Source organism: Curcuma longa, chromosome 11, assembly GCF_044706935.1.
Source record: "Curcuma longa cultivar G26 ecotype Majalengka, Jawa Barat chromosome 11, ITB_CL_G26_1.1, whole genome shotgun sequence".
In the NCBI taxonomy this organism is placed as follows: Eukaryota; Viridiplantae; Streptophyta; class Magnoliopsida; order Zingiberales; family Zingiberaceae; genus Curcuma; species Curcuma longa.
This window is the reverse complement of record NC_133871.1, coordinates 9,163,247-9,184,765: the sequence shown is the minus strand read 5'-3', so window position 1 is coordinate 9,184,765 and position 21,519 is coordinate 9,163,247. Positions and strand designations below refer to the sequence as shown.

General features: G+C 39.1%; 1 protein-coding gene and 1 pseudogene across 1 annotated transcript; both read left to right on the top strand.

Annotated features, from left to right (window-relative positions):
- Positions 1-7,237: 7,237 nt before the first annotated feature.
- Positions 7,238-10,303, top strand: LOC141839987 (protein SCARECROW-like; annotated as a pseudogene).
- Positions 10,304-12,337: 2,034 nt separating this feature from the next.
- On the top strand, positions 12,338-21,235 carry LOC141839219 (putative galacturonosyltransferase 7). The gene is made up of 10 exons (XM_074726912.1): positions 12,338-12,861; positions 13,120-13,148; positions 13,238-13,297; positions 13,392-13,448; positions 15,360-15,492; positions 15,575-15,630; positions 15,914-16,209; positions 19,196-19,553; positions 19,641-20,186; positions 20,366-21,235. The coding sequence occupies exons 1-10, from the start codon at positions 12,705-12,707 to the stop codon at positions 20,645-20,647; spliced, it is 1,974 nt and encodes a 657-aa protein (XP_074583013.1). The 5' UTR covers positions 12,338-12,704; the 3' UTR covers positions 20,648-21,235.
- Positions 21,236-21,519: the final 284 nt, after the last annotated feature.

Here is a 21,519-nt window from a genome sequence, read left to right as displayed (position 1 = left end):
TTTATACTTATATTTATATATTGTTAAATATTTGTAATGTAACTATATATAATTTTATGAATTTTTTTGTAAAATTAAGATTTACAAAAAAAAATTATGAAGTAAAATGTAATATTTTGAACAAAACTAAAAATATGTAAAGTATGAAGGGGTGGAACGAAAATTTCTCAAAGCTGAACAAACCGCGATTCCACTGACCCCGGCCGTTGAAATAGGAGAGGGCGACGATTCCTCCTGGTGGACGAAGGACACGGCGTTTGCAGATCATCTTTGGGGGCGGAGTTCCTAGGCGGATCTCTTCCCTTTTCGGCGGCGCACTGATCGATAGGTTCGTTCGTCTTCTACCTCCTGCATTACTTTAAACAGTTTTTCTCGGCAAAAATATAGTTCAGATTTTGGTTAATTAGTTTAGATTAGAAAATTTACTTTTGAGAGGTCCAGAACGAATAAGCCTGCAATATTTTAAATAGTTTTTCTCGTGAAACATAGTTCAGATCTTGGTTAATCAGCTTTGAAAATCTACTTTTGAGAGGTCTAGAACGAATAAGATTCATGGAATAAGGATCTTTTACCATCTGTTCTAACTTTATCGTCTAGAATTCGGTGTGGTTTTATCATACTGTTAGGGCTTATTTGGATGTAAGGATAGAAAGTAAAACGGACAGAAATTGAAGATGGAACTGTTGGATATTATTGCCGGAGAAATAGGAAATTTTACTGAATTTAAAATACAATCGAAATCAAATTCAGTCTTTATCTGTCGAGATGGCTTGTCAGCCTTGGTAGGTTAGGCTGATCTGTTGGATTGTCCAGGCGGTGTTCCCCAGTAGGAAGATTGTTACCCGAGATGAATGATTAAAAGCCATTTAGTATCTTTCCGCGCCCTTCTCGAAACACCAGCTGCTGGCCATCCAAGCAACAATTGGAAAAGTACTTCTCAAGTAAATAAAAATCACTAAATCCTATTGGAAACTTAGCTGGGAGTTTGTTGTAGATCGAGAATAATTGCTTAAGGCTGACAATCATCATTCCTATTTTTCAGCATCAGAGTAAGATGTAAGGATAGAATAGATAGATGTTCTTGTAGCATACAATGATGATGGTTCCAATAACAACCACATAGTCAGTTAACATCTCAAGGTGTCTAGAGGTTGCCCATGCTTCATCAAACTTTTGAATGTTATTGTTTTCGCTCTCATAGCGTAGCACAGACGGTGGACGCATGGTATTGCTAATATCAGGGGTCGATTCCAGAAGGTGATGACTTACATGGTCGACTCCGTCATGCGTTTAACGCCTGTGTACCTGAATGAACCTCCCTTCATATCCGTGGAACCGGCTCTAGGAAGGTTGAGATAGCAAATATATATATATATATATTTTGAATGATGTTGTTTTCATAAAAATTATACACATTCTACAATTTGCGATTTCCAAACATATGAAGAATTCAATGTGTAAACATTCAACCAACACTTACCTTTTCCACTACTATGTACAATTAGAGAGCTCAGGAAAGCTAAATTTCAGTCTGGAGGAAAAAAAACTGGAGTTTCACGACATGTTCCAAAAATCAGCATTAGAAGTTCTGATTTTGGTATCATTTTTGCAGTAACCTTACTAATAATTTATTGAGCTAAGCATTAATGTCAACAAGGTATTGACAGTTTGATCAAGTGCTTCCTTAGTTTTTGTATTCTGTGTTGTCTATCCTTTACGACTGGATATCCTCTATATATCATCCTTGGAGGTTCATTCTTTAGTCATAGTATAGCAAAAAAAAGTGGTAGTAACTTGTTTGCGGAAAGTTTACAGAATCTGGAATAATTGTGATAAAAATTCCTTATGATTGTTGTTACCAGAAGGAATATATAGCGACACGAAGGTATCCATACATAAATATAAATGTCAGGCTACGAGACTTTCCTTTTACTATTCTGATCCACTTTTTTCTAGTCTTTTATTTTCCCGTTGCTATGCATTCCATCAGTAAACATATAGATGTATTGCATAAGTACATGTCCATAATTGTTTTAATGTTGTGGTGACTCCTACCTCGTGTCCGAGCTACTCCCGTATCTGCACGTCAATACCCGTCAGTGAGCATCAGCGATGACCAACGTGATCCCTCCAATCATCAAGTCAGTACCAAACTGGATGGGGATAAAATGGAGGAAGAAGAAGAGTAAAGTTAAAAGTCCTTTACCATGACCTTTGCTGTCCTATTTATAAGGGCATGCTCCCAAACTCTAATGGACTATCAGGTCTCGGGTCCACGAATTGCTAGTAGTATGTGGATCCTAAGGATATCCCGTGTCCCCTGGTATCAAATGTAATCCCATAATTGTTCATTTGTATCATTGTAATTCAATCTGATCTCACCAACCTGGCCAAAAGCTTTTCAATTAGGGTGTTATTGCTCCCTTTGATGTGGTAGATAGAATATTCACTTTTATGTTTCACCTTATATTTCCATGATGATGCAGCTTGAGTAGATGTCCTTTATTTCTCAACTGGTAGCTAGGGAGGGGAAAAGTCCTAGAATTTTGGATTTACAAATATCACCTCGAAATGAGGATTTATTTCATTTGGGATAGAGAGACATTCCTGCAGATGTAAGCTTTCACTGTATAAAATTAACAATATAAAATTGAAACATTTAAAAGAATGGTATTATTTAAATTAATATATTATTTATCTAAATCCAATATGTTTAACTTTTGATTTTAGAATTAATTTAAGAAACTAGATTTATTTAAATATTATTAGTTTTAGCTTACTTTTTGAATATGCAGATCAATCGTAGAATTATAATTTTAAGCTTTCCTTGTAGAGTATAATATTATTTTTTCACAATTGTAAAATTTTAAATTTTACAGAAATATCTTTCTTAAAAAGCTCTTTTGATTTAAACCCATTAATTAGGATTCAGAAAATTTTAAGATAAATGTTTTAACTAAATTATAAAGATACAAATGGTTCTAGTTGAATGGTAAGGTAAAATCTAAATAAAATTTTTAATAAATAAACTCAAAGAACAAGTTCAAGGTTAAACATAGTTTAATTTAGCCATTGTCCTTGAGATTATGTATTACACAGTAGTTCATTTTGTTACTAATATTTTGTATTTTTTAGCCATTAATCGAACTGTCCAAGATAGACATATCATTGTTGTATGGGCAATAACAAAATTTGCATTGCTGAGTAGAGAATTATTCGACTTCTTCAACAGTAGTTTCTTAAATTGATTCTACACTGTGTATCGCTTTTTAGATCAGATCAGTTCAGTTCACCAAAAAAAAAAATTATATTCGTCTCTTGTATTGTCTCGCATCTGCCATTACATGATGTTCGACGTCTATATTTTCACCTAGTACTTGTGATCCCCAACCTGCTCTATCTGTTACTTAGCAGTATTAACTTTTGAGCCTCTTCATGGAATTTTCTTGCAGTCGTACTGCTTTCTCATTCAACCGGGGGCCACAGCCTGATGTTTCCATCGACGTGACTCAAATAAGTTGGCTCAGGATCACAGTTGATAAATGATAACTATGTTACATATATCTGGACATGAATATCTCACAAAGGTACGAATTCAGATATCATCCTGTGCTGTTATTTTTACAAGCTTTTATGATCACATAGAGATATAAGTATTCACTATCTGACACAAGCATGAATACTTGTTTACCGAACTAATGTTTAGAGCCGTGTGGTCACGGTATTCGTCCCCCGAAAGCTCGATTATGATTCAAGTGCCAAATAAACTATTTTAGAACTTTTTTGATGGTATTCAATATGCTCTGGGCTATGCGGCGTTTAAAAGCTGCAGGAATATAGACTCACATTACATCACACTACTTGCTCTTTAAGGGAGGCAAAATTTTGGCTGCAGTTGCAGTGGAGGTTATTGGGTATTCTAGAGAAGTTGTAGTTGAAGTTATAGGTGTGCAGTCCCAACCATTCAATAGATGTCAGAGATACTTGTGATATCTACGTTAATCTCACAGTAAAGCAGGTAACTTTCAGACCATTTTCAATGAACACGCCATGAAAGGGACGGAAAGATAGCAAAGAAGTGATCAGGAGTCAGGACATGAACACTAGAAGAGACAGAGAGAAAGGAAAGGAAACCGTATGCTGATGTCTCATGCAGAAACCTTTAGAAAGGTAGAGAAGAAGGCGTCAAAATTCAAATACTATGTGCTGCTTCTCGTTCCACAATAATGCAAGCATCTCAAGACACAAGCAGTAAACAGGAGACACGTCCTTTATGTTCGATCGACATCATCAAGACATGACAGTGAGTCGAACTAGGCTCGTAGAAACTATTCCACGTACAGCCACGGCGGAGATTGCTGGTGCAAGGACATATTCGGTGTTGTTCCTTCTCGCCAGTCTCTTTGTTTGCCTGTTGGATTCTCTCGGTGAAGAAGAGTAGTATTGGTTTAATGGTTTTACCTTCTCCTCCCCCGGATTTGACTTCTCACCAGTCTCTTTGAGCAGCAGAAATCTGAAAAAGGTGAGATGCCAAAAAGTGTAGACAACATTCAATGCGTACCTGAAGCTTGGGTTAGCTTTTTCATTTTCTTACTAAGTGAGAGAATTTGCTGGGGGTAATACTACTGATAATGAGTGTTAGAAACTAAATATTTTTTTAATTATCAAAGTCAAATAGAAATTAGAAAATAATATTAGATAAATTGATTTAAAAAAGTACTGTGCTGACAAGTGTGCTGACAATGCCTTGGATTCTTAGAACATGCTGCTGCACTGCACTGCTTCCCTTTCAGCTGATTAGATCGCAGTGCAGTGTCAAGTCGGAAGTGATGGAGAAGCGTGTCAAAGAGTTGGGCACTGCAGCAGCGAGGTGCTACGAGACAAGACGTCCAGTTCTCATCTTCTTGTGTGGCAGCATGAGCTCAGCCGGCTAAATCCAAAGAGTTGCTCGATTCATGGATCCACAAAATTAGTGAGCACGTCACGCTGTGCATTAGAGGTCATGAGATAGTTAACCACATGAGCTGAAGGCGTTGATAGTTACACCACATGAGCTGAAGGGGTTTAGGGGTTGATCCCCAGTTACGACATATTTGCAGAATTTTCTTCCAAATGAAGAATGCTGGGTATCTAAATTGGCCGCCGTATACGCTTCTCGATTTACCCTAGTGGTCGGTGGGAAACTTCCATGGGACTGAACCGGTTACCCCTAGGGATTGAGTCCATGAGACTGACTGGGATTTATCATTTTTTTTTTTTTGATGTCCGTGATCGAGAATTTTTATAACTCAAAAGCGTTGAATGAATTGGGTAAGCTATATGTTAGATGTGTCGAAGCTAGTTGAGTTGGATGAATTGATTGGATTCGAGAGAGCTCGACTGAAGGCCAAGTCGAAAACACAATGTAAAATTTTTTTTTCATGGAGATGATTTTGGAAGTAGCTAGGTTGCAAGTGGGGCCTGCATTGCAAGTAATCAATTGAAGTCGCATAGTTCGATGAGATGAGTTAATGGGGGCGATAAATAGATTCGAGGGACAAATATGAACAAACAAAGGCAAATAAAAGCACACTAATTTATCACTCACATTCTTATCTACCTTCCCTTTTATGTAAATTGTTTAATATGTTTAAATATTTATGTTTATGAATTGAATTGAATATAGAATTAGGGATGGGTGAAGAGATGCATGCGTGAAGGGGACATGATGTGGCTCATGCAAATGTCTAAAAAAGACAATCTACTTTCTCCCACTTGACATGACACGATGCATTCAGCATTCCTTGCCCACCGTAAAGCTGCACCCCCTGCGCTGCTCCTCTGCCACAGCCTAAGCTGCTGCACACTCAAAATCGACTTATAACCTCACTTTCACATAGTAAATAATATGTAAAAAAATATTAACTAATAATAATATATCTGAACAAAGAGACAAAAAGCCCAGAGACTTTAAATATAATATATATCTGAAATCTTTATAAAAAGATTAATAGTAAAAATATCATCCATTAAAAAGAAATTTAAAAAAAATCAGAATTTGAGTGCTTAAACATTTATTGTATCCCTCGAGCGCAACAATTCCATTAACTCGTGTTGTAGTTTGTTTTTTTTATATCCCTTCGTTGAAGTCAACCCACCAACTCGTAAGTAGTCAAAAATAAATATTCAACAGTCAATATAAACAAATACTAGCTGTTCTCTTTGTTTATGTAATGATTTGACATATTTGTACCTTTTTGATCCCTGTTTTGTATTTTTTTTGACTTTCAATGAACTTTTGAGATAAGTCAACGCCTAGTGGCACCAATTCATTTTTTTTAGGGAGCATTCAGTAGACATACTCACTGACTTCCCTTAACCTTTGGCTTTTCTTAATCTCATTTATTGTCAATTAATTAGATCATCGATAATGATTTAGATAATGATAAATTCAAAACATAATTCATGGAGACTTATTTCATCTTTTTTATGATTGATGGAGTAGAAGTGTGTTTGTTAGTGGCCATAGTGTGAGAGGATATCAAAGACATAAAAGCTAGTATGCCATATATCGATCTATTTAATGCGAAAGCTACGACGAGCCCAAAGAACCCTCTATAGCATGAAAAGGTTTGAAAAAGAAGCCCTAAAGTGCAATCCAAAAGGTGAAAACCATTGAAATCCATCACCTTTTCATAGGAAGCACATGATACATTCATAGTTCCCTTCCCTAAACACCCACATTTAATCTCTTATTAGAGAGCATCAATTCACTATTGTCCCAATCAAGTCGTGTTCAATGTTCGTGTTAATTGGGGACCGATAGGCATCCCTCACCACGCGATCTAGCATGACCAACTCATCTCAACTACTCGACAAAAGACACTTTGGCTTCGCCATCGGAGACTCACACGGGTTCGCTACTCCATCGGACTCAAACTCATTCGAGCACCAAAGGACCCATCACACCTAGTGCAATCAACCTCGACTTTTTTTTCGTCTCTTCTATCTTAAGATACTAATCCCATTATTATACTTATCAATAGAAATTTCTCTTCTAGTAGTCTACTGATGAGCACTCCCAAGTCAAAAGCAAAAAGGCACCCACCCTCAATCTACTCCACTAATCTGATGATCTAATCACTTCCCCAAATCCATCAAAAAGTCCTCCATTTTCCTCGAAATCTCTACTCGCCATGTCTCGTAGCGCCCTGTTGCTGCGTCGCTGCCTGCTGCTGACCTGCGCCGCTGTGGAGCAGAGAGAAAGAGAGGAGGAGGGTATTGAGAGTGAGGAGAGAGAAAGAGGGTATAATCGACATCAAATCCGACACGGCAGCCGTGTCCAAACCCCCTTCCGCCGTTATCTTCTTGTAGCAATTCGCCCATGAACGTGATCCCCCCCCCACCCAGCGCCAGCGCAGGCGCAGGCGCAGCGCATCCCCCCTCCCTCCCGCTCCCTGCAGCTACGAGCTTTGCAGGTCGTGTTAATGTTCTTCGTGCTCTTCTTCTTGTTCCTTTCTCCCCGGGACTGTTGCTGCTGCGCCTCTCCTTGTGCCTTGCTTCTTCTGCATGGGCATGCTTGCTTGTTATTAATAACGCCGGCTGCTCTTTCTTCCTCCCCGAATCCCTTCTTCCGCGCTTTCTGCTGCTGTTGTAAGGGAACATGGTGAGGAAGCGCCTCGCCTCCGAGCTCAACCTCCCTCCCCACTCCTCGTCGTCGTCCTCCTCCCGCCGCGCCGCCCCCAGCCCGCCGCCTTCGCTTTTGTTCCATCCCCCTGTCGATTTCTCGGCGGGGAGTGGTGGTGCTACGCCGCTTTTGCCGGCTCCGCCCGCTTCTTCTCTTCCTCTTTGTGGCTTCTCCGGCCTGCCTCTGTTCGCGCCGGAAGCTGCTGCCGGGGGCTCCGAGGATGCTCCTTTCGTCGGCGTTGATGACGCCGCTGCCGCGGCGGTGGGCGCCGATTGGGTCGATGGCATTGTTCGTGAGATAATTAGTAGCTCCGCCGCTGGCGGCGAGGTCTCCATTCCGCAGATCGTGAGCAGCGTCCGTGAGATTGTCCGACCCTTGTAACCCTGCTTTGGCTGCGCTCCTCGAGTTCCGCCTCCGCTCGCTCGCCTCTGAGCCGGCGACGCCGACGACGGCGCTTCCCGCCGGAGGGCTCCCGCCTGAGCGCCTCCGACAAGCGGCGCAGAGAAACAGGGCGGTGGTGATTCCAGAAGTACCGCCGCTGCCGAAACGGGCACAACTACCTCCTCCGCAGCCGCCGCTGCAACGCAGCCTCAGCGGAGTTCGGCCTCTGCCTCCTCCGACGAGGCAGCCCCCGGCAAGGAGCAGAGAAAGGAGCTGCTGCAGCAGAAGAATCCGGACGCGGAGGGGCTCCACCTGCTGACGCTGCTCCTCCAGTGCGCCGAGGCGGTGGCTGGTGACAACCTCGACGACGCTCACCACCTCCTGCTGGAAATATCCGAACTCTCCACGCCCTACGGCACGTCGGCGCAGCGCGTGGCCGCCTACTTCTCCGAAGCCATGTCCGCCCGCCTCGTTAGCTCGTGCCTCGGCCTCTACGCGCCGCTCCCGGCGTCGGCTGCGCCGCCGCACCGTCACCGCCTCCTCGCCTCCGCCTTCCAGGTCTTCAACGGCATCAGCCCCTTCGTCAAGTTTTCCCACTTCACCGCCAACCAAGCCATCCAAGAGGCGTTCGAGCGCGAGGATCGCGTCCACATCATCGACTTCGACATCATGCAGGGCCTGCAGTGGCCGGGCCTCTTCCACATCCTCGCCTCCCGCCCAGGCGGCCCGCCGCGGGTGCGCCTCACCGGCGTCGGCGCCTCCCTCGACGCCCTCGAGGCCACCGGCAAGCGCCTCTCCGACTTCGCCGACACCCTCGGCCTCCCCTTCGAGTTCGTCCCCGTCGCCGAGAAGATCGGCAACCTCGACCCCGACCGCCTCGGTGTGTCGGTGTCCTCCCACCGCGAGGCCGTCGCAGTCCACTGGCTCCGCCACTCGCTCTACGACGTCTCCGGCTCCGACAACAACACGCTTTGGCTTCTCCAGCGGTAAGTTCTTTCCTTCAATGCATCGATCACAGGAACAGGATACTTTTCAAATTTGTTCTCTAATATTTTGTTAATACTACAACTCTCCTTAATATTTTTAATTAGAGAAGATATTGGAGGGCAGTTATGATATTAGCAAAATCTTTGGGTCATTTGGGAAATGCTATTAAACTCTGGGGGTGCCTTTTGATAGTTTTTCTTCTACCGAGCGACGCCGCCGTCGTTTACCGTTCGCGGGTTTCACCTTTGCAGGTTGTCGCCGAAGGTGGTGACGATGGTGGAGCAGGACCTGAGCCAGGCGGGTTCGTTCCTGGCGCGGTTCGTGGAGGCGATCCACTACTACTCCGCCCTGTTCGACTCCCTCGGCGCCAGCTACGGCGAGGACAGCCCGGAGCGGCACGTGGTGGAGCAGCAGCTGCTGTCGCGGGAGATCCGCAACGTGCTGGCCGTCGGCGGCCCGGCGCGCTCCGGCGAGGTCAGGTTCGGGAACTGGCGGGAGAAGCTGCGGCAGTCGGGGTTCCGCGGGGTCTCCCTCGCCGGCAGCGCGGCGGCGCAGGCCAGCCTCCTCCTCGGCATGTTCCCCTCCGACGGGTACACCCTAGTGGAGGAGAACGGCACGCTGAAGCTGGGCTGGAAGGACCTCTGCCTGCTCACCGCCTCCGCCTGGAGGCCGCTCGCCCCCCACCACCGCCACTGCCCGCCTTCGCCGGCCACCGCCGCCGGCCTCGTAGGAACTAGTTGATCACCAGAACCGGCCATCGTGTAGTCTGAGAGAACACACAATTGACGCCATTTTCTTCTTCTCCTTCAAACGGAAGCGTCGCCGCCGGCACGAGCGCGTGGACCGAGCTGGGCCTGGGCCAGGGCCAGCGACCGGCGGCGCTTTATTCATTTCTTCCAAGTGAGACGTCGTTTTCTTGTGGCTTACCGAGACGGGAAAAGGGTGGCAGCCTCTGAGCTTACCATGTGTCTGCTTCTTATTGGTACGCGTGTTAATCATATTATCATGGTAGGATTAGTCTTAGCGGAGTTAGTTAGGAATTATAATCATAATTCCAGATTAATCAGAATTTGATATGGTAATTTAGAATTAATCGGATGAATAATTATATATAAATAAGGGCGAAATTGTTCACGATCACCATTAAGGGCGAGAGCGATAGTTTATGCAATTATGAGAAAATCCTTTAGACCTAACTTGCGTAGCATAGTAGCTTAAGTGATTGTTAGAAGAATTAATTAAAGATAATTTTAGAAGCTTAAGCTTCAATTGCTCGTTAATCTCTTTCAATCCTACTCCCTTTCGTAGCAATTGCCATAATTTCTTTTGCAAATCTCTCGCCTTTGTTGCTCTCGAAGCTAGAATAAGATGGATGACCTAACTTTAGGGATTTAGATTGATACCCTACTTTTTTTTTTGTGCGATTGTCCGCGATAAAATATTTCGAGCGCTCGGAACAATTTCAAACATCCAGAATTGTGTACTGTATTTTTTTTTGGCTTATGATTAAATCATTTAAGATTTTCCTTTTAAGATTTAAGGGTTGGGTTATAGTATTAAATAAAAAATTACTCATAGGCGTGTCGTGTTGTTATCTCACACTTCTTATTTGTCACACTATGAGCAATTAAATCTTTTTTATTTTAATTTTTTTTTATGTTTAATACTATAGTCCAACCTTATTCAATAGTCCAACTTTCAAATCATGCATATCGATTATTCATCCTCTTCTAGACATTCTATTAGCTTAAACATAGTCAAGCTTAGTTCGACTATCTGGGTAATTTTATCATCTTACAAGTTGGGATGGGTCAAGAAAATGCAAAAAAAATTTCAATCCAAAATGAATTATGAGTTAAGTGGGTCAATCCACAATCCCATAAAAAATAAAAAAAATATATTAAAAATCTTAAATTTGTATTGTAAATTAGACGGGCAAACTAAAGCCTATTAAATTTTCTATTTTAATTTTGAATTTTAGATTTTTTTCCAACCCATGGATCAGTTTGTCTGGATCCACAATCCATGCGGTTTGGTTCATTTAGGTTTGTCAGATGAAGATTGATAAAATTTTAATCTAATATAACAAATCCAATCCAAATTGATACCTTTAGAGCCGTAAATAAGTGAAGTTGAATCAAACTTTATTATGTTCAAACTTGTTTGATAAGGTAACTAAGTTAAGCCTGAAATAAATTAAGCTTTTGAAATAATTATTTAAGCTTAATTTGATTTTTTTATTAGCTTGAGCTTGATTCAAATTTAGTTTGAGCTTGATTCAAGCTTAGTTTGAATTTGATTCGTTTAGATGTTATCGAATTTTCAATTCAAACTTATTTAATTGTTTAAAATTTTTTACATTTTAAATTTATTTAATTGGTTATTGAACTTGATAATATAGATTTATTTATTCTTTTTAATTTTTTTTATTTAGTATATTATTTATAAAAATTTTATTGACTATTCATGAACATTCAAATTTACTTATTTAATTTAATAAATTATTTAAATTTATTTAATTAATTAATATTATATATATTGAAGAAATATAAATAATTTTTTATCAAATTAAATATCTCATAAATATTCCTCTCCTCTCCTGCCTGAATTCTTTCTTTATTAGGATACACTTGTGTTGTGTGGGGCCCCGAGAGAGCAGAATCAAAGCTCTCGTTGTCTGGCCGACATAAATCTATCATGTGTCAATTATATATTATTAATAATGCTTAACTCCTAATCACTGTCACTGTTAATTACCCCTCATTTGTTGTCGAGTCATTGTCGAACCGACTTGTTCGACTTGCGAATCAAATATCCAAAATTATCGATTAAAATAACTCTCTTAGATCTTAGCCTTGTGAACAAAAGATGAAATCAGTCATCTTAGTTGATTTTATGATCATATATGAGGAGGTAAATCAAGAAACTATAATTGATTATGACAAAAAAGAATATTATTTTGACTTCATTGAAATTTAATTTTTGTCTATTTTAATAATTCTATTGTATCGTAATCAACTTAACTATTACTACAAACTATCCATTTAGAAATGTATAATGATTTTTTTAATTAAACAAAAGAATAGACAACATTCATATCAAATTTTTTGAGTATTTTTAAGATCCGTTATTCATTTAAGAAAAAATCTTCATATTTAATTGTAACTGATAATTAAGAATAAAATTCTAACAAAATATATAAAATAAAATATTTTCAAATTATTCCCTTTTTATTTTTTTTATATAATTACCATCTCCTCCTCCTCCTCTCTCTCTCTCTCCTCTCTCTCTCTCTATCTCTCTTTCCTCGCCTTCTTTTTTATCTCTCTCCTCCTCCTCTTTTCTTCTGTTCTGTGGGTTTCTTTTGCCACTTTTGAAAGAGAGACAAATTCACAATCCAAATCTCCGAAGAGAAGAAGAGTAACGCCAGATTGTGGCCGGAGATCGAAATGGAGCGAGATTTCGAAGAGGGAATGGGAATCCAGAGATCTGCTTATTGATTTGGATGCGCTCGCTACCCTGATCGGAATCGTCGTGGAGCCGTGCGGATTGGTGGGAGAGAAAAGGGAGGTTTGGGCGAAGAGGAGAGCGGAAGCCGAAGAGTGTTTGATCCTTGACACTGAGAGAAGGAACGAGAGAGGGGGAGACGGAGAGGTAGCGGAGAAGTGATATGAAAGGCTACGGCCCCGGCGGGCTGTCTGCTGCCGCGCAGCAGGCGGCGAAGAGGAGGTGGAAAGGACAGCCAGTGGCCGTGTTCGCGCTTGTATGCTTCTCGCTGCTCGTCCCCCTCGTGTTCCTCCTTGGTCTCCACAATCGATTCCCTTCCGGTGTGTCATCCCGCCGGATCTCTCCTCGTAAAACCCTAATTGTTATTCGCAGATCTACTCGTAGCGAGCGGCTTCCTTACAGCTTCCGCATTTCGCGGCGGGACAGGATTCTTCCTGATCCAGCTCGGCTCGTGGTCGCGATTCGATTGTGGATACGCGACGTTGAATATTTTACTTTTCAGCTGTTATTTTTATAGGGTTTGAATTTTAAAATGTGGTTGGTGAGATTTCTTATTCCGCATCTGTCATTTTCTGCAGGATACTTAGCGGACGTTCGCTCCCAGCAGGTGAGGGGATTTGCTATGGTTACGTTATCTTGTAGTTCCCGATTTTGATTTGTTTATTTGATATCATTTTCTTTTGCATCAATGTCCAGGAAAGTAACTTTGATACTTACCGCAATGTTACTCGTGAACAAGAGCAGATCTCTTCAAAGGTTTTGTTCTATTGTTTATGACAATATCTCAAGTTCTGTATAATTCTTTGCAGCTGCAGCTTCTTATATAATTTCATTGATCTGAACTTGATAGGTTGCTCAGTGGACGGTTCCTCACCACGAAGAAGAATTTGCATCGACGTTTTCAAAGGTTAATTTTACATACTGTTATCAAATTTCTAATGACAATGTTCCTTCATCATTAATGACAACAAAGTATTCTGCTTTGCTTGCTTTGGTTGTTGATGTTCATATGTATGTTTGTATCATCAAATTGATGGATTGATGGAATTGAAATAAATAGGAGAAATGGAAGTTGGATATGATAATTATCCTGTATATTATACATTAATTTTTTGCTTGTATCCATTGATCTTGTTATTACTAGAAAAATTAGCTGCATTCCTTTTGTAACTTTCCTTAATTTCTTTTCACATGAATGGTGCTGAGTGGTGACCCTGTTAAGATGTACACCCATTGTCATTTGATAATGGAGATGCTTTTGCTTACGACAACTATGCTGTTTTAACCATAGGCTATCATTTAATTGGATTTAAGCTAAGTTATCCTCTTTGTGTTGTTCAGTCAGCATACGGATGAGTACGTGCTGAAATTTGGACACATTCTGTATTAACTTTCTAAATAACCTTTATCCAGCTATTCTAAGGATGCACTGCTATGGTGACCACTGAGGTTAGCTATTCTATTTGAATGATGAAAAGGATAAACAAAACAATGTTTTTTTCCCAAGGCCTGAGTTATGGATAAATATGATTTTTGATTTTTTTTTAATATATTCACAATTGAAACAATTAAGGTGTAAGCAATTGGTGGAATATCAGTTGATGCTTTTTCAGCCCTTAAAGTAATGGCTGTCTGTAAGTCATAATCTCCACCAAAATCATGTAATCCTTCACTTGTCATTGATCATATTAGGGGTCCTATTTCAATAATTAATTGAAAGACTACCTCTGCAAGCAGGGTGATTCTTTGCCTTTCATTATGAAATGTATTTCACACAAGTATGAAAAGTAAAAAAAGAGAGGAAAATTACCAAAAAAATCCCAATCAATTAATACTAAACACGTACCATTTGTGAAAGAAACAAAAATTGAATCTTCTGTTGCATGATTGGAGGAAATCTTGTTGGATATAGACTTGGAGTCAACGATGAGGATAGAGTTGGCCAAGCTCAAGAGTGACTATAAGGAAAACAATTATTGCCATGTCAAGACTTGGAATTGATACTGAGGCTCAAGTCTATGGTAGCTCAACAATGATTGAGAAAAAGCTGAAATCTGGTCTTGAGAAGCAGTGTTATCATGTTGAATCCATCTTCCTTTCTTCATTCACCATCATCACTGTCTCGCTCTTCCTCTCTTCAATAACATACACAATGAAGGTTGATTTGACTACTCTATAACTGCAAGCAAACGACTTCAAATGCCTCATTGTCCATTTTGCTTCAGTTTTAAATGTAATGTATAATTCTGTATTATTTTTTATCCAGGTGGGTCTAGTGCGACGTCAACCTGGGTTTTATTTATAATGGAATCAATCTCCTTTATTAATCATATTCTACTATTTTAAACAAGATATTCTACTATTTTATTTTATGTCCTTGAGGATTTTATTTCAAGTATGTTATAAATCTTTTTTTACCTATTACACAACTTTTCAGTGAGCCTTACAATTCCCCGTTTGAAATTCACTAAAATGATCCATGGCACTAGCGTCAAATTATATGTTGTTAGGTAGCTAGTTTCAAATCATTATTCAAACCTTTTCCTTGATTCACATTGTTTATTTCTTTAATATCATTATCCTTTAAATCTTAGGGAATTGAAGTGTGCAAGCGTCCTACATAGTTGTTTTTTTATTCACATTGCTATAGCTATCTTGCTTTTCTTTTAATCCATAATAAATCTTGAAGGAACCTTTAAGCTTGCAAATTCAACGTGGGAGAACTACTGATTCATCTATGAATGAACAAATTTAATTTAAAGTTAATGAAATTTTGTGAATATTTCTTAAAAGGAAATTTTTATTGCTTATTTATCAGGATGTCCCTAGTGTGCCGCCTCCTACTGAGGAATTGAACATGAGGATCAAGAAAGCTCTTAGTTCGCCCTCCACATCACAATCCAATAATTATAGCTCTCAGGCAACAACAGGTGATGAGATCAAATCAAAAGGTATATTTATATGTGAATTCTTTCTTACCCAACACTTATGTTTTTTATATCTTTTAATTCATCCTTGACCATTGATTTGTAGGCCCTGTTAAGGGATATAGTGATGCCTCAAAAGAGCCTTCATCTATGAGTACTAAAGTAAGTTCTTGACACCTTGAACAATTCCAGAATACTATTCAAAATTTCTGTTTGGCATAGGATACTAACTATTTAAATATGTTATCAACCTGCAGTAAATCTGGATGATAATTACTTGTATGCCAAATGAAGTGCTATTTTTAATGACATAAATGTGTTGAATTTACTTGTATCTCATGTTTTCACTTGTATATTACTGATTTAGCTCTTTATGCTAGATGGTTTATATTTTCTACTTCTCTTTGATTGCCTAATCCAATTATTGTATTTGTTTTTTTTTCAGCCTGATGTAGAAGATACGAAGCCAAGGCATGACACAAGTTTGAGTGTATATGAGACTGACAGATCTTGTGAACATGAATTTGGAAGCTATTGTCTTTGGGCCAGAAAAAATAGACGAGTTATGAAAGATTCTATTGTGAAGAGACTCAAGGATCAGCTTTTTGTGGCAAGAGCTTATTACCCTAGCATCGCAAAAATTAAAGGAAAGGAGACCTTAACTCGCGAATTGAAACAGAATATTCAGGATCATGAGCGCATGCTTACTGAAGCAGTTTCTGATCCTGATCTACCACCACTGTAAGTATTCTTCTGATAACTATTGGAGCATATGAGCATCTTTGTTTGTTTCTTGATGAAATCAGAAAAACAACTCTTGAGATCTTTGATTGCTTCAAAGATGACCATTGAATGACCCACCCCTCTTAGTTAAATAGGAGCCATGATTATTGGTAAGAGATAGAATAACTAATCAAATGTCTTTCAAGAATTGGAATCACCCTTAGCACTTGATCGCATGGGAAGTTTTAAATGGATAATCTGATGTATGCATTGTCAATTAGCATAATATACTATTTTGACATATGTAGCCCTTCTCTTTCTCACACATGAATACCCGTCTTAAATTTAATAATGTCTGATAGAAGCAGTCTCATGACTGAATGGTTAGTTTATTAGGTAATTAGGTCTTGGTTGGTTTTCCAGTTGTCTCACCTTAGGAAAGCTGCTACACGTCTGCCCACCCTGGGTATATTAAACAAAATGTGATCTCCACCTGGATGTAAAATAAACTCCATCACTTTTGCCCTAAACCTTTTTTCCCACCCACCTGATATAACTTTATGGTTAGTTTTGATATATACATATAGATTAGTCCCATACTTTTTAGAACATATGTTATATAGTAAGAAAAGTTTTATGCCAATTCACATAAACTATATTTGAAGGACAATCTGAGAAAAATAAAATTATAACACGAAGAAATAAGTTAAATTCAACAGGTAAACTAGATAAAAACAGTTTGGTCCTATCTACAATATAGACTAAACTAATGATTGGCTTGTTTATAAGTCAATATTGTACTCTGTCAATCATCATCATTGTTAGACAATGCTAGTTCCAACTATTTGGTATATTATTTTACTCTCGCATGTTACTAATTCTATAAGCGTTTGTATACAACTTAGATCTTATGAATTGAGGCGGAGTAATTTTGGTGGATAAGAGAGCAATACCAGCCTTGACTTAACATGTTTTCTAAACTTTCAAACTGCCAGTCCCTTAACTCTGTCAACATCTGTTAAAATACCCCAATCAGGCTGGTGGACCAGATTTCATTGAAGCTGCCATCTGTAATTGGAGAGATCAATGTATCAAGCAATATTTGTTGTAATGGAGGCAGGGTGGATTGGAGTTAGAGATACTTAGAGAAGAGAGAGGGCTGAGGGGATGTCTAGGTTAGTGGGGACAAGGCTGCAATGAGGGCTTGGTTTGTTAGAAGAGCTTGGCGAATGATATTACAATGTCGTTGGAGTATTCCAAGGGCAGGTTTGAGCAGACTAAATAGGGAGGATAAAGACAATCTCATAGGCTAAAGAAATGGGGAAGATGGAAATGAAGCTGATTAGGATAAGGGGGGAAGGGGGGAGGTTACCAGCTGTATTTTTTTTCAAGCCTCATTTCACTGTATCCTTGTGTATATTAAAATAAGAAGAGTTACAAAAGGGAGGGAGGCAGTTGAAAGAGCTAGTGAAGAGGGACTTTGAAGGAGGTGAGGAAGAGAACAGGGAAGGCAATGCAAGATAAATAAGGCGGTCCAAATAAAATATATTGATTTTGAGGTCTGAGTTAATATTATATTTATTTTTCTGTATCTTTCCAAATTATTCGTAGTAATATGTCCTTGTCCAAGTCCAAGTCCTAGTTAGACTTGCTATAATTATTTAGGTTGTAAAATCCTATATAAGGTGCTTGAATCTATTGTTCAAGATAGTATTCAAGTATTGAATGAAATTTTATACTTCTTCCTCTTGTCGTTTGTTGCAAGATCACCAATTGAGGCACATAACCTCGTGCTGTGTCCAAGGAAGTTGACCAAAAAGTCATTTTCCCCTACTGTTGTTGAAGTTTTACCCAAAAACTGGAGAATAGATTTTGTAAATCTTCTTGCTGCTGAGCAAGAAGCTAAGTTCATGGCCTCAGCTTTTCGATTGTTGCTCACCTTTGCCAATGTCACCCAATTGTTTGTCGAGACATGTTGTTGGGAGGACATATCTTCTGCCATTAGTGAGAGAGTGTGGTGCTGATGGCGGGCATCTCAGATAGGCAAGGAAAGGATTAGAGTATCATCGGGTGATGGGTTAATGTGGTAATTTGATGGCACTATCGGCTTCTTTAGTGTGGTTTTGCTTGTCCTCTCAATTAACAGCATTTTTCTTCTCTGTGTGATTTTGGTGTGAATATTTTTGTGGGATGAATAGTTAATACCATGATTACCATACTTTTTCCAAGTGAATGAAATGAATGAGTTCGCCTCTTTCTTTCTTTGGATTCAAGCAAACATAGTTTTTCCTCTCTTTTCCCGTCCCCTTTCCCTTCCATTCAAGTAAACATATTCGTTAACCAAGTATTCTAGTTAGCCTCTCCTGCTTGCCATCAGATAAATAATGATTGATTGGCTAAAATGTCATAAATTTGAAAGTTGACGGATATCGTTGAAGCAAAAAAAAAAAGAAAAAAAGGACCCAAATAAAACCAACACCATGTGTCGGGCTATTTTTGTTTCCTCTACTTGTTTATTTATTTTTCTGAAAAAGACCTGTTAGTTTATATATAATTTAGTTATTGAAAAAACTCAGTGATTGACATTAGATTTGATGTGGAATGATAATTAAGAGCTCATGTTCTTTCATTGGACAAAGAAACAAATTTAATTCGTAGTTTAGTTGATCCTCTGGTGGGATGCTTCTGTTTTCATGAGAAATCAATGATTTTGAGAATAAATTGAGCCTCAAGACCAAGTTTAGCATCACAATGTTAATACTTTATAGAGCATTTAACTAGATAATAGAAAGTCAAATGAAAAGTCAACTATTAGAACTTGAAGTAAAACATTTTGCAAATTGCATGATTGTGATGCTCTGTTGTTCTAATAGATGGCTTGTATGGATTCACATGAAACCCAATATTCCATTTTTGTCTTTCATAAGATTAATCCATTGAAACCCAATGTTGCATTTCCTTTCTCTTTCTTTTGTCACAAATGATTAACATATTCTCCTTCCAGTGTAGGTAAGAAGATTTCAAATATGGACAAGATCATTGCAGAAGCCAAGTCGTGCCCTGTTGATTGCACTAATATTGATAGGAAACTAAGACAGATACTTGATTTGACAGAAGATGAAGCTCAGTTCCATATGAAACAAAGTGCATTTTTATATCAGCTTGGTGTCCAGACCATGTCCAAAACTTTTCATTGTCTTTTAATGAGATTGACAGTAGAGTTCTTCAAATCTCCAGCATCCAATATGGATCATATATCTGTTTCTGAAATTCATAATCCAAGCTATCAACACTATCTTATATTCTCAAGAAATATACTAGCATTATCAGTCACTATCAACTCTACTGTATTGAATTCTGAGGTTTGACACTCTAATCCTGTTCTTCTATGATTCGCTTTTGAAGATTTTTCTCATCAGTTTTAATGACTTCTCCCCTTTGTATTGCAGGAATCTGATAGAATGGTTTTCCACGTGTTAACCGATAAACAGAATTTTTACTCTATGAAACACTGGTTTGTCAGACACTCTTATGGAAATGCAACCATCAACATTCTGAATTTTGATGAGCTCAAATCTAATCATATTTCCAACTTAGATTTGGGAGAGATGTCAATGTCAGAGGAGTTCCGCATCTCTAGTCACACTATTTCTCAACGAAGCCCTTTGCAGATGGGAACTAAATATCTCTCTGTGTTTGGCCATTCCCACTTTCTTCTTGCTGATATGTTTAAAGATCTAAAGAAGGTAGTTCTTTTGGATGATGATGTGGTTGTTCAAAAAGACATATCCTTTTTGTGGAATCTTGATTTGGGTGGAAAAGTAATTGGCGCTACTGAGTTTTGTGGAGTAAAATTGGGTCATCTCAAGTCATATCTGGGCACCACTATGTATGACAGTAACGACTGTGCCTGGATGTCTGGCATAAACATAGTCGATTTGGAGAAATGGAGAGAACTTGATATTACTGGAGTTTATAAAAGGATTGTTGATCAGGTAATTGTCAAGGATTAGACATTGTTATGTGTAGTATCAAAAACTATTCCAGTTTCCATAGTCGATAAGGATTTTTACTGAACCTCAGAGATTTTAGTTTTCAAGGGATTCTTTGGTTACCTTTTACACAATTCAGAATGTATATGCTTAATTTTTTTCTCTTTCATTGCCTATGACAGTTGAAACAAGAAAATGAGGTACAATGGAGAGCTGCTGCACTTCCAGCAAATTTACTTGCTTTTCACGGTCATATATATCCTCTCGACAATACTTTAGTTCAGCAAGGGCTTGGCCATGATTACGAAGTTTCTGAAGACTCCTTAAAGAATGCAGCCGCTTTGCATTACAATGGCAACATGAAGCCTTGGCTTGATTTAGCCATTCCCAAGTACAAGATATTCTGGAAGAAGTACCTTACACAAGATGAGCGATATATGGAAGAATGCAATGTCAACCCATAGCTTTAGTCACAAACTCAAGTATTGGATTCAAATCGAAGAGGAGGAACCAAAACTTGCCTGCATTTTTGTCTATCTGCTGCTGAGCCATCAACTGATACTTGACCGTCAAGAGTCCACCAATAAGAATTGGAAAAAGGAGTTTCTTCCATCTTCTGGTTCAGGAACACTCGAATGACGACATAGCGCAAGAAAAGCATCTGGTTTTCTCAATAATTCTTGACCACAAAAATTTGCAGGAGGTCTTGTAAAACATGTTTTCAGGTAAGCTCGTGTTAGCTGGTTGCATATCATTCATTTGTCATATAATATAGTCTGAAGTAGTAGGTTGGCACTTCTGAAATGGATTGTCGCCATGTTTGGACCAATGCAGATCGATTCTTTTTCGCCCCCTATTGCTACCCTAACCCTCATTGTTTACTGCAATGAGGGCATATTTTGCCATCTCCCATTAGCAATTCTTTGTTACTAGTGCTACACTAGCCAAGGTTTTCCATTCTTGACAAACTCGAGTCCATTTTGTATTTAAAGTTTTAGTATTTGTCTCAAACTTACATTTCTGGACCTGCCACTCCGTGTATCTGTTTCACTTGTAAATTACTTGCAGTTCGCTGGATGACATTCTTCAAGTAACTTAGCTTTCTTCAATAAGCTTCGTCGTCTTAAATTTCATGTTCGATATGCATGAATATTCTAACAATCACTAGTTTAACCTATCGTTCAAATGTGGAGAGGATCGATGATACTTGTTCATAGAGATGTGCCTTATTCTCTGGTTGCATGAAGCATACTTGTCAATGGGATTGCCCAGCTGCATGCATTCATTCATCATTCACCTCTGTTTATTACTTGTGATAGAATGTGCTTTGTGTGAG

Bases quoted from the DNA above. Each gene is read 5' to 3' on its own strand.
- LOC141839219 (XM_074726912.1), top strand. From the start codon at position 12,705: ATGAAAGGCTACGGCCCCGGCGGGCTGTCTGCTGCCGCGCAGCAGGCG. The intron at 12,862-13,119 runs GTGTGTCATCCC...CATTTTCTGCAG, and splicing joins CCACAATCGATTCCCTTCCG to GATACTTAGCGGACGTTCGC. The intron at 19,554-19,640 runs GTTTGACACTCT...TTTGTATTGCAG, and splicing joins CTACTGTATTGAATTCTGAG to GAATCTGATAGAATGGTTTT.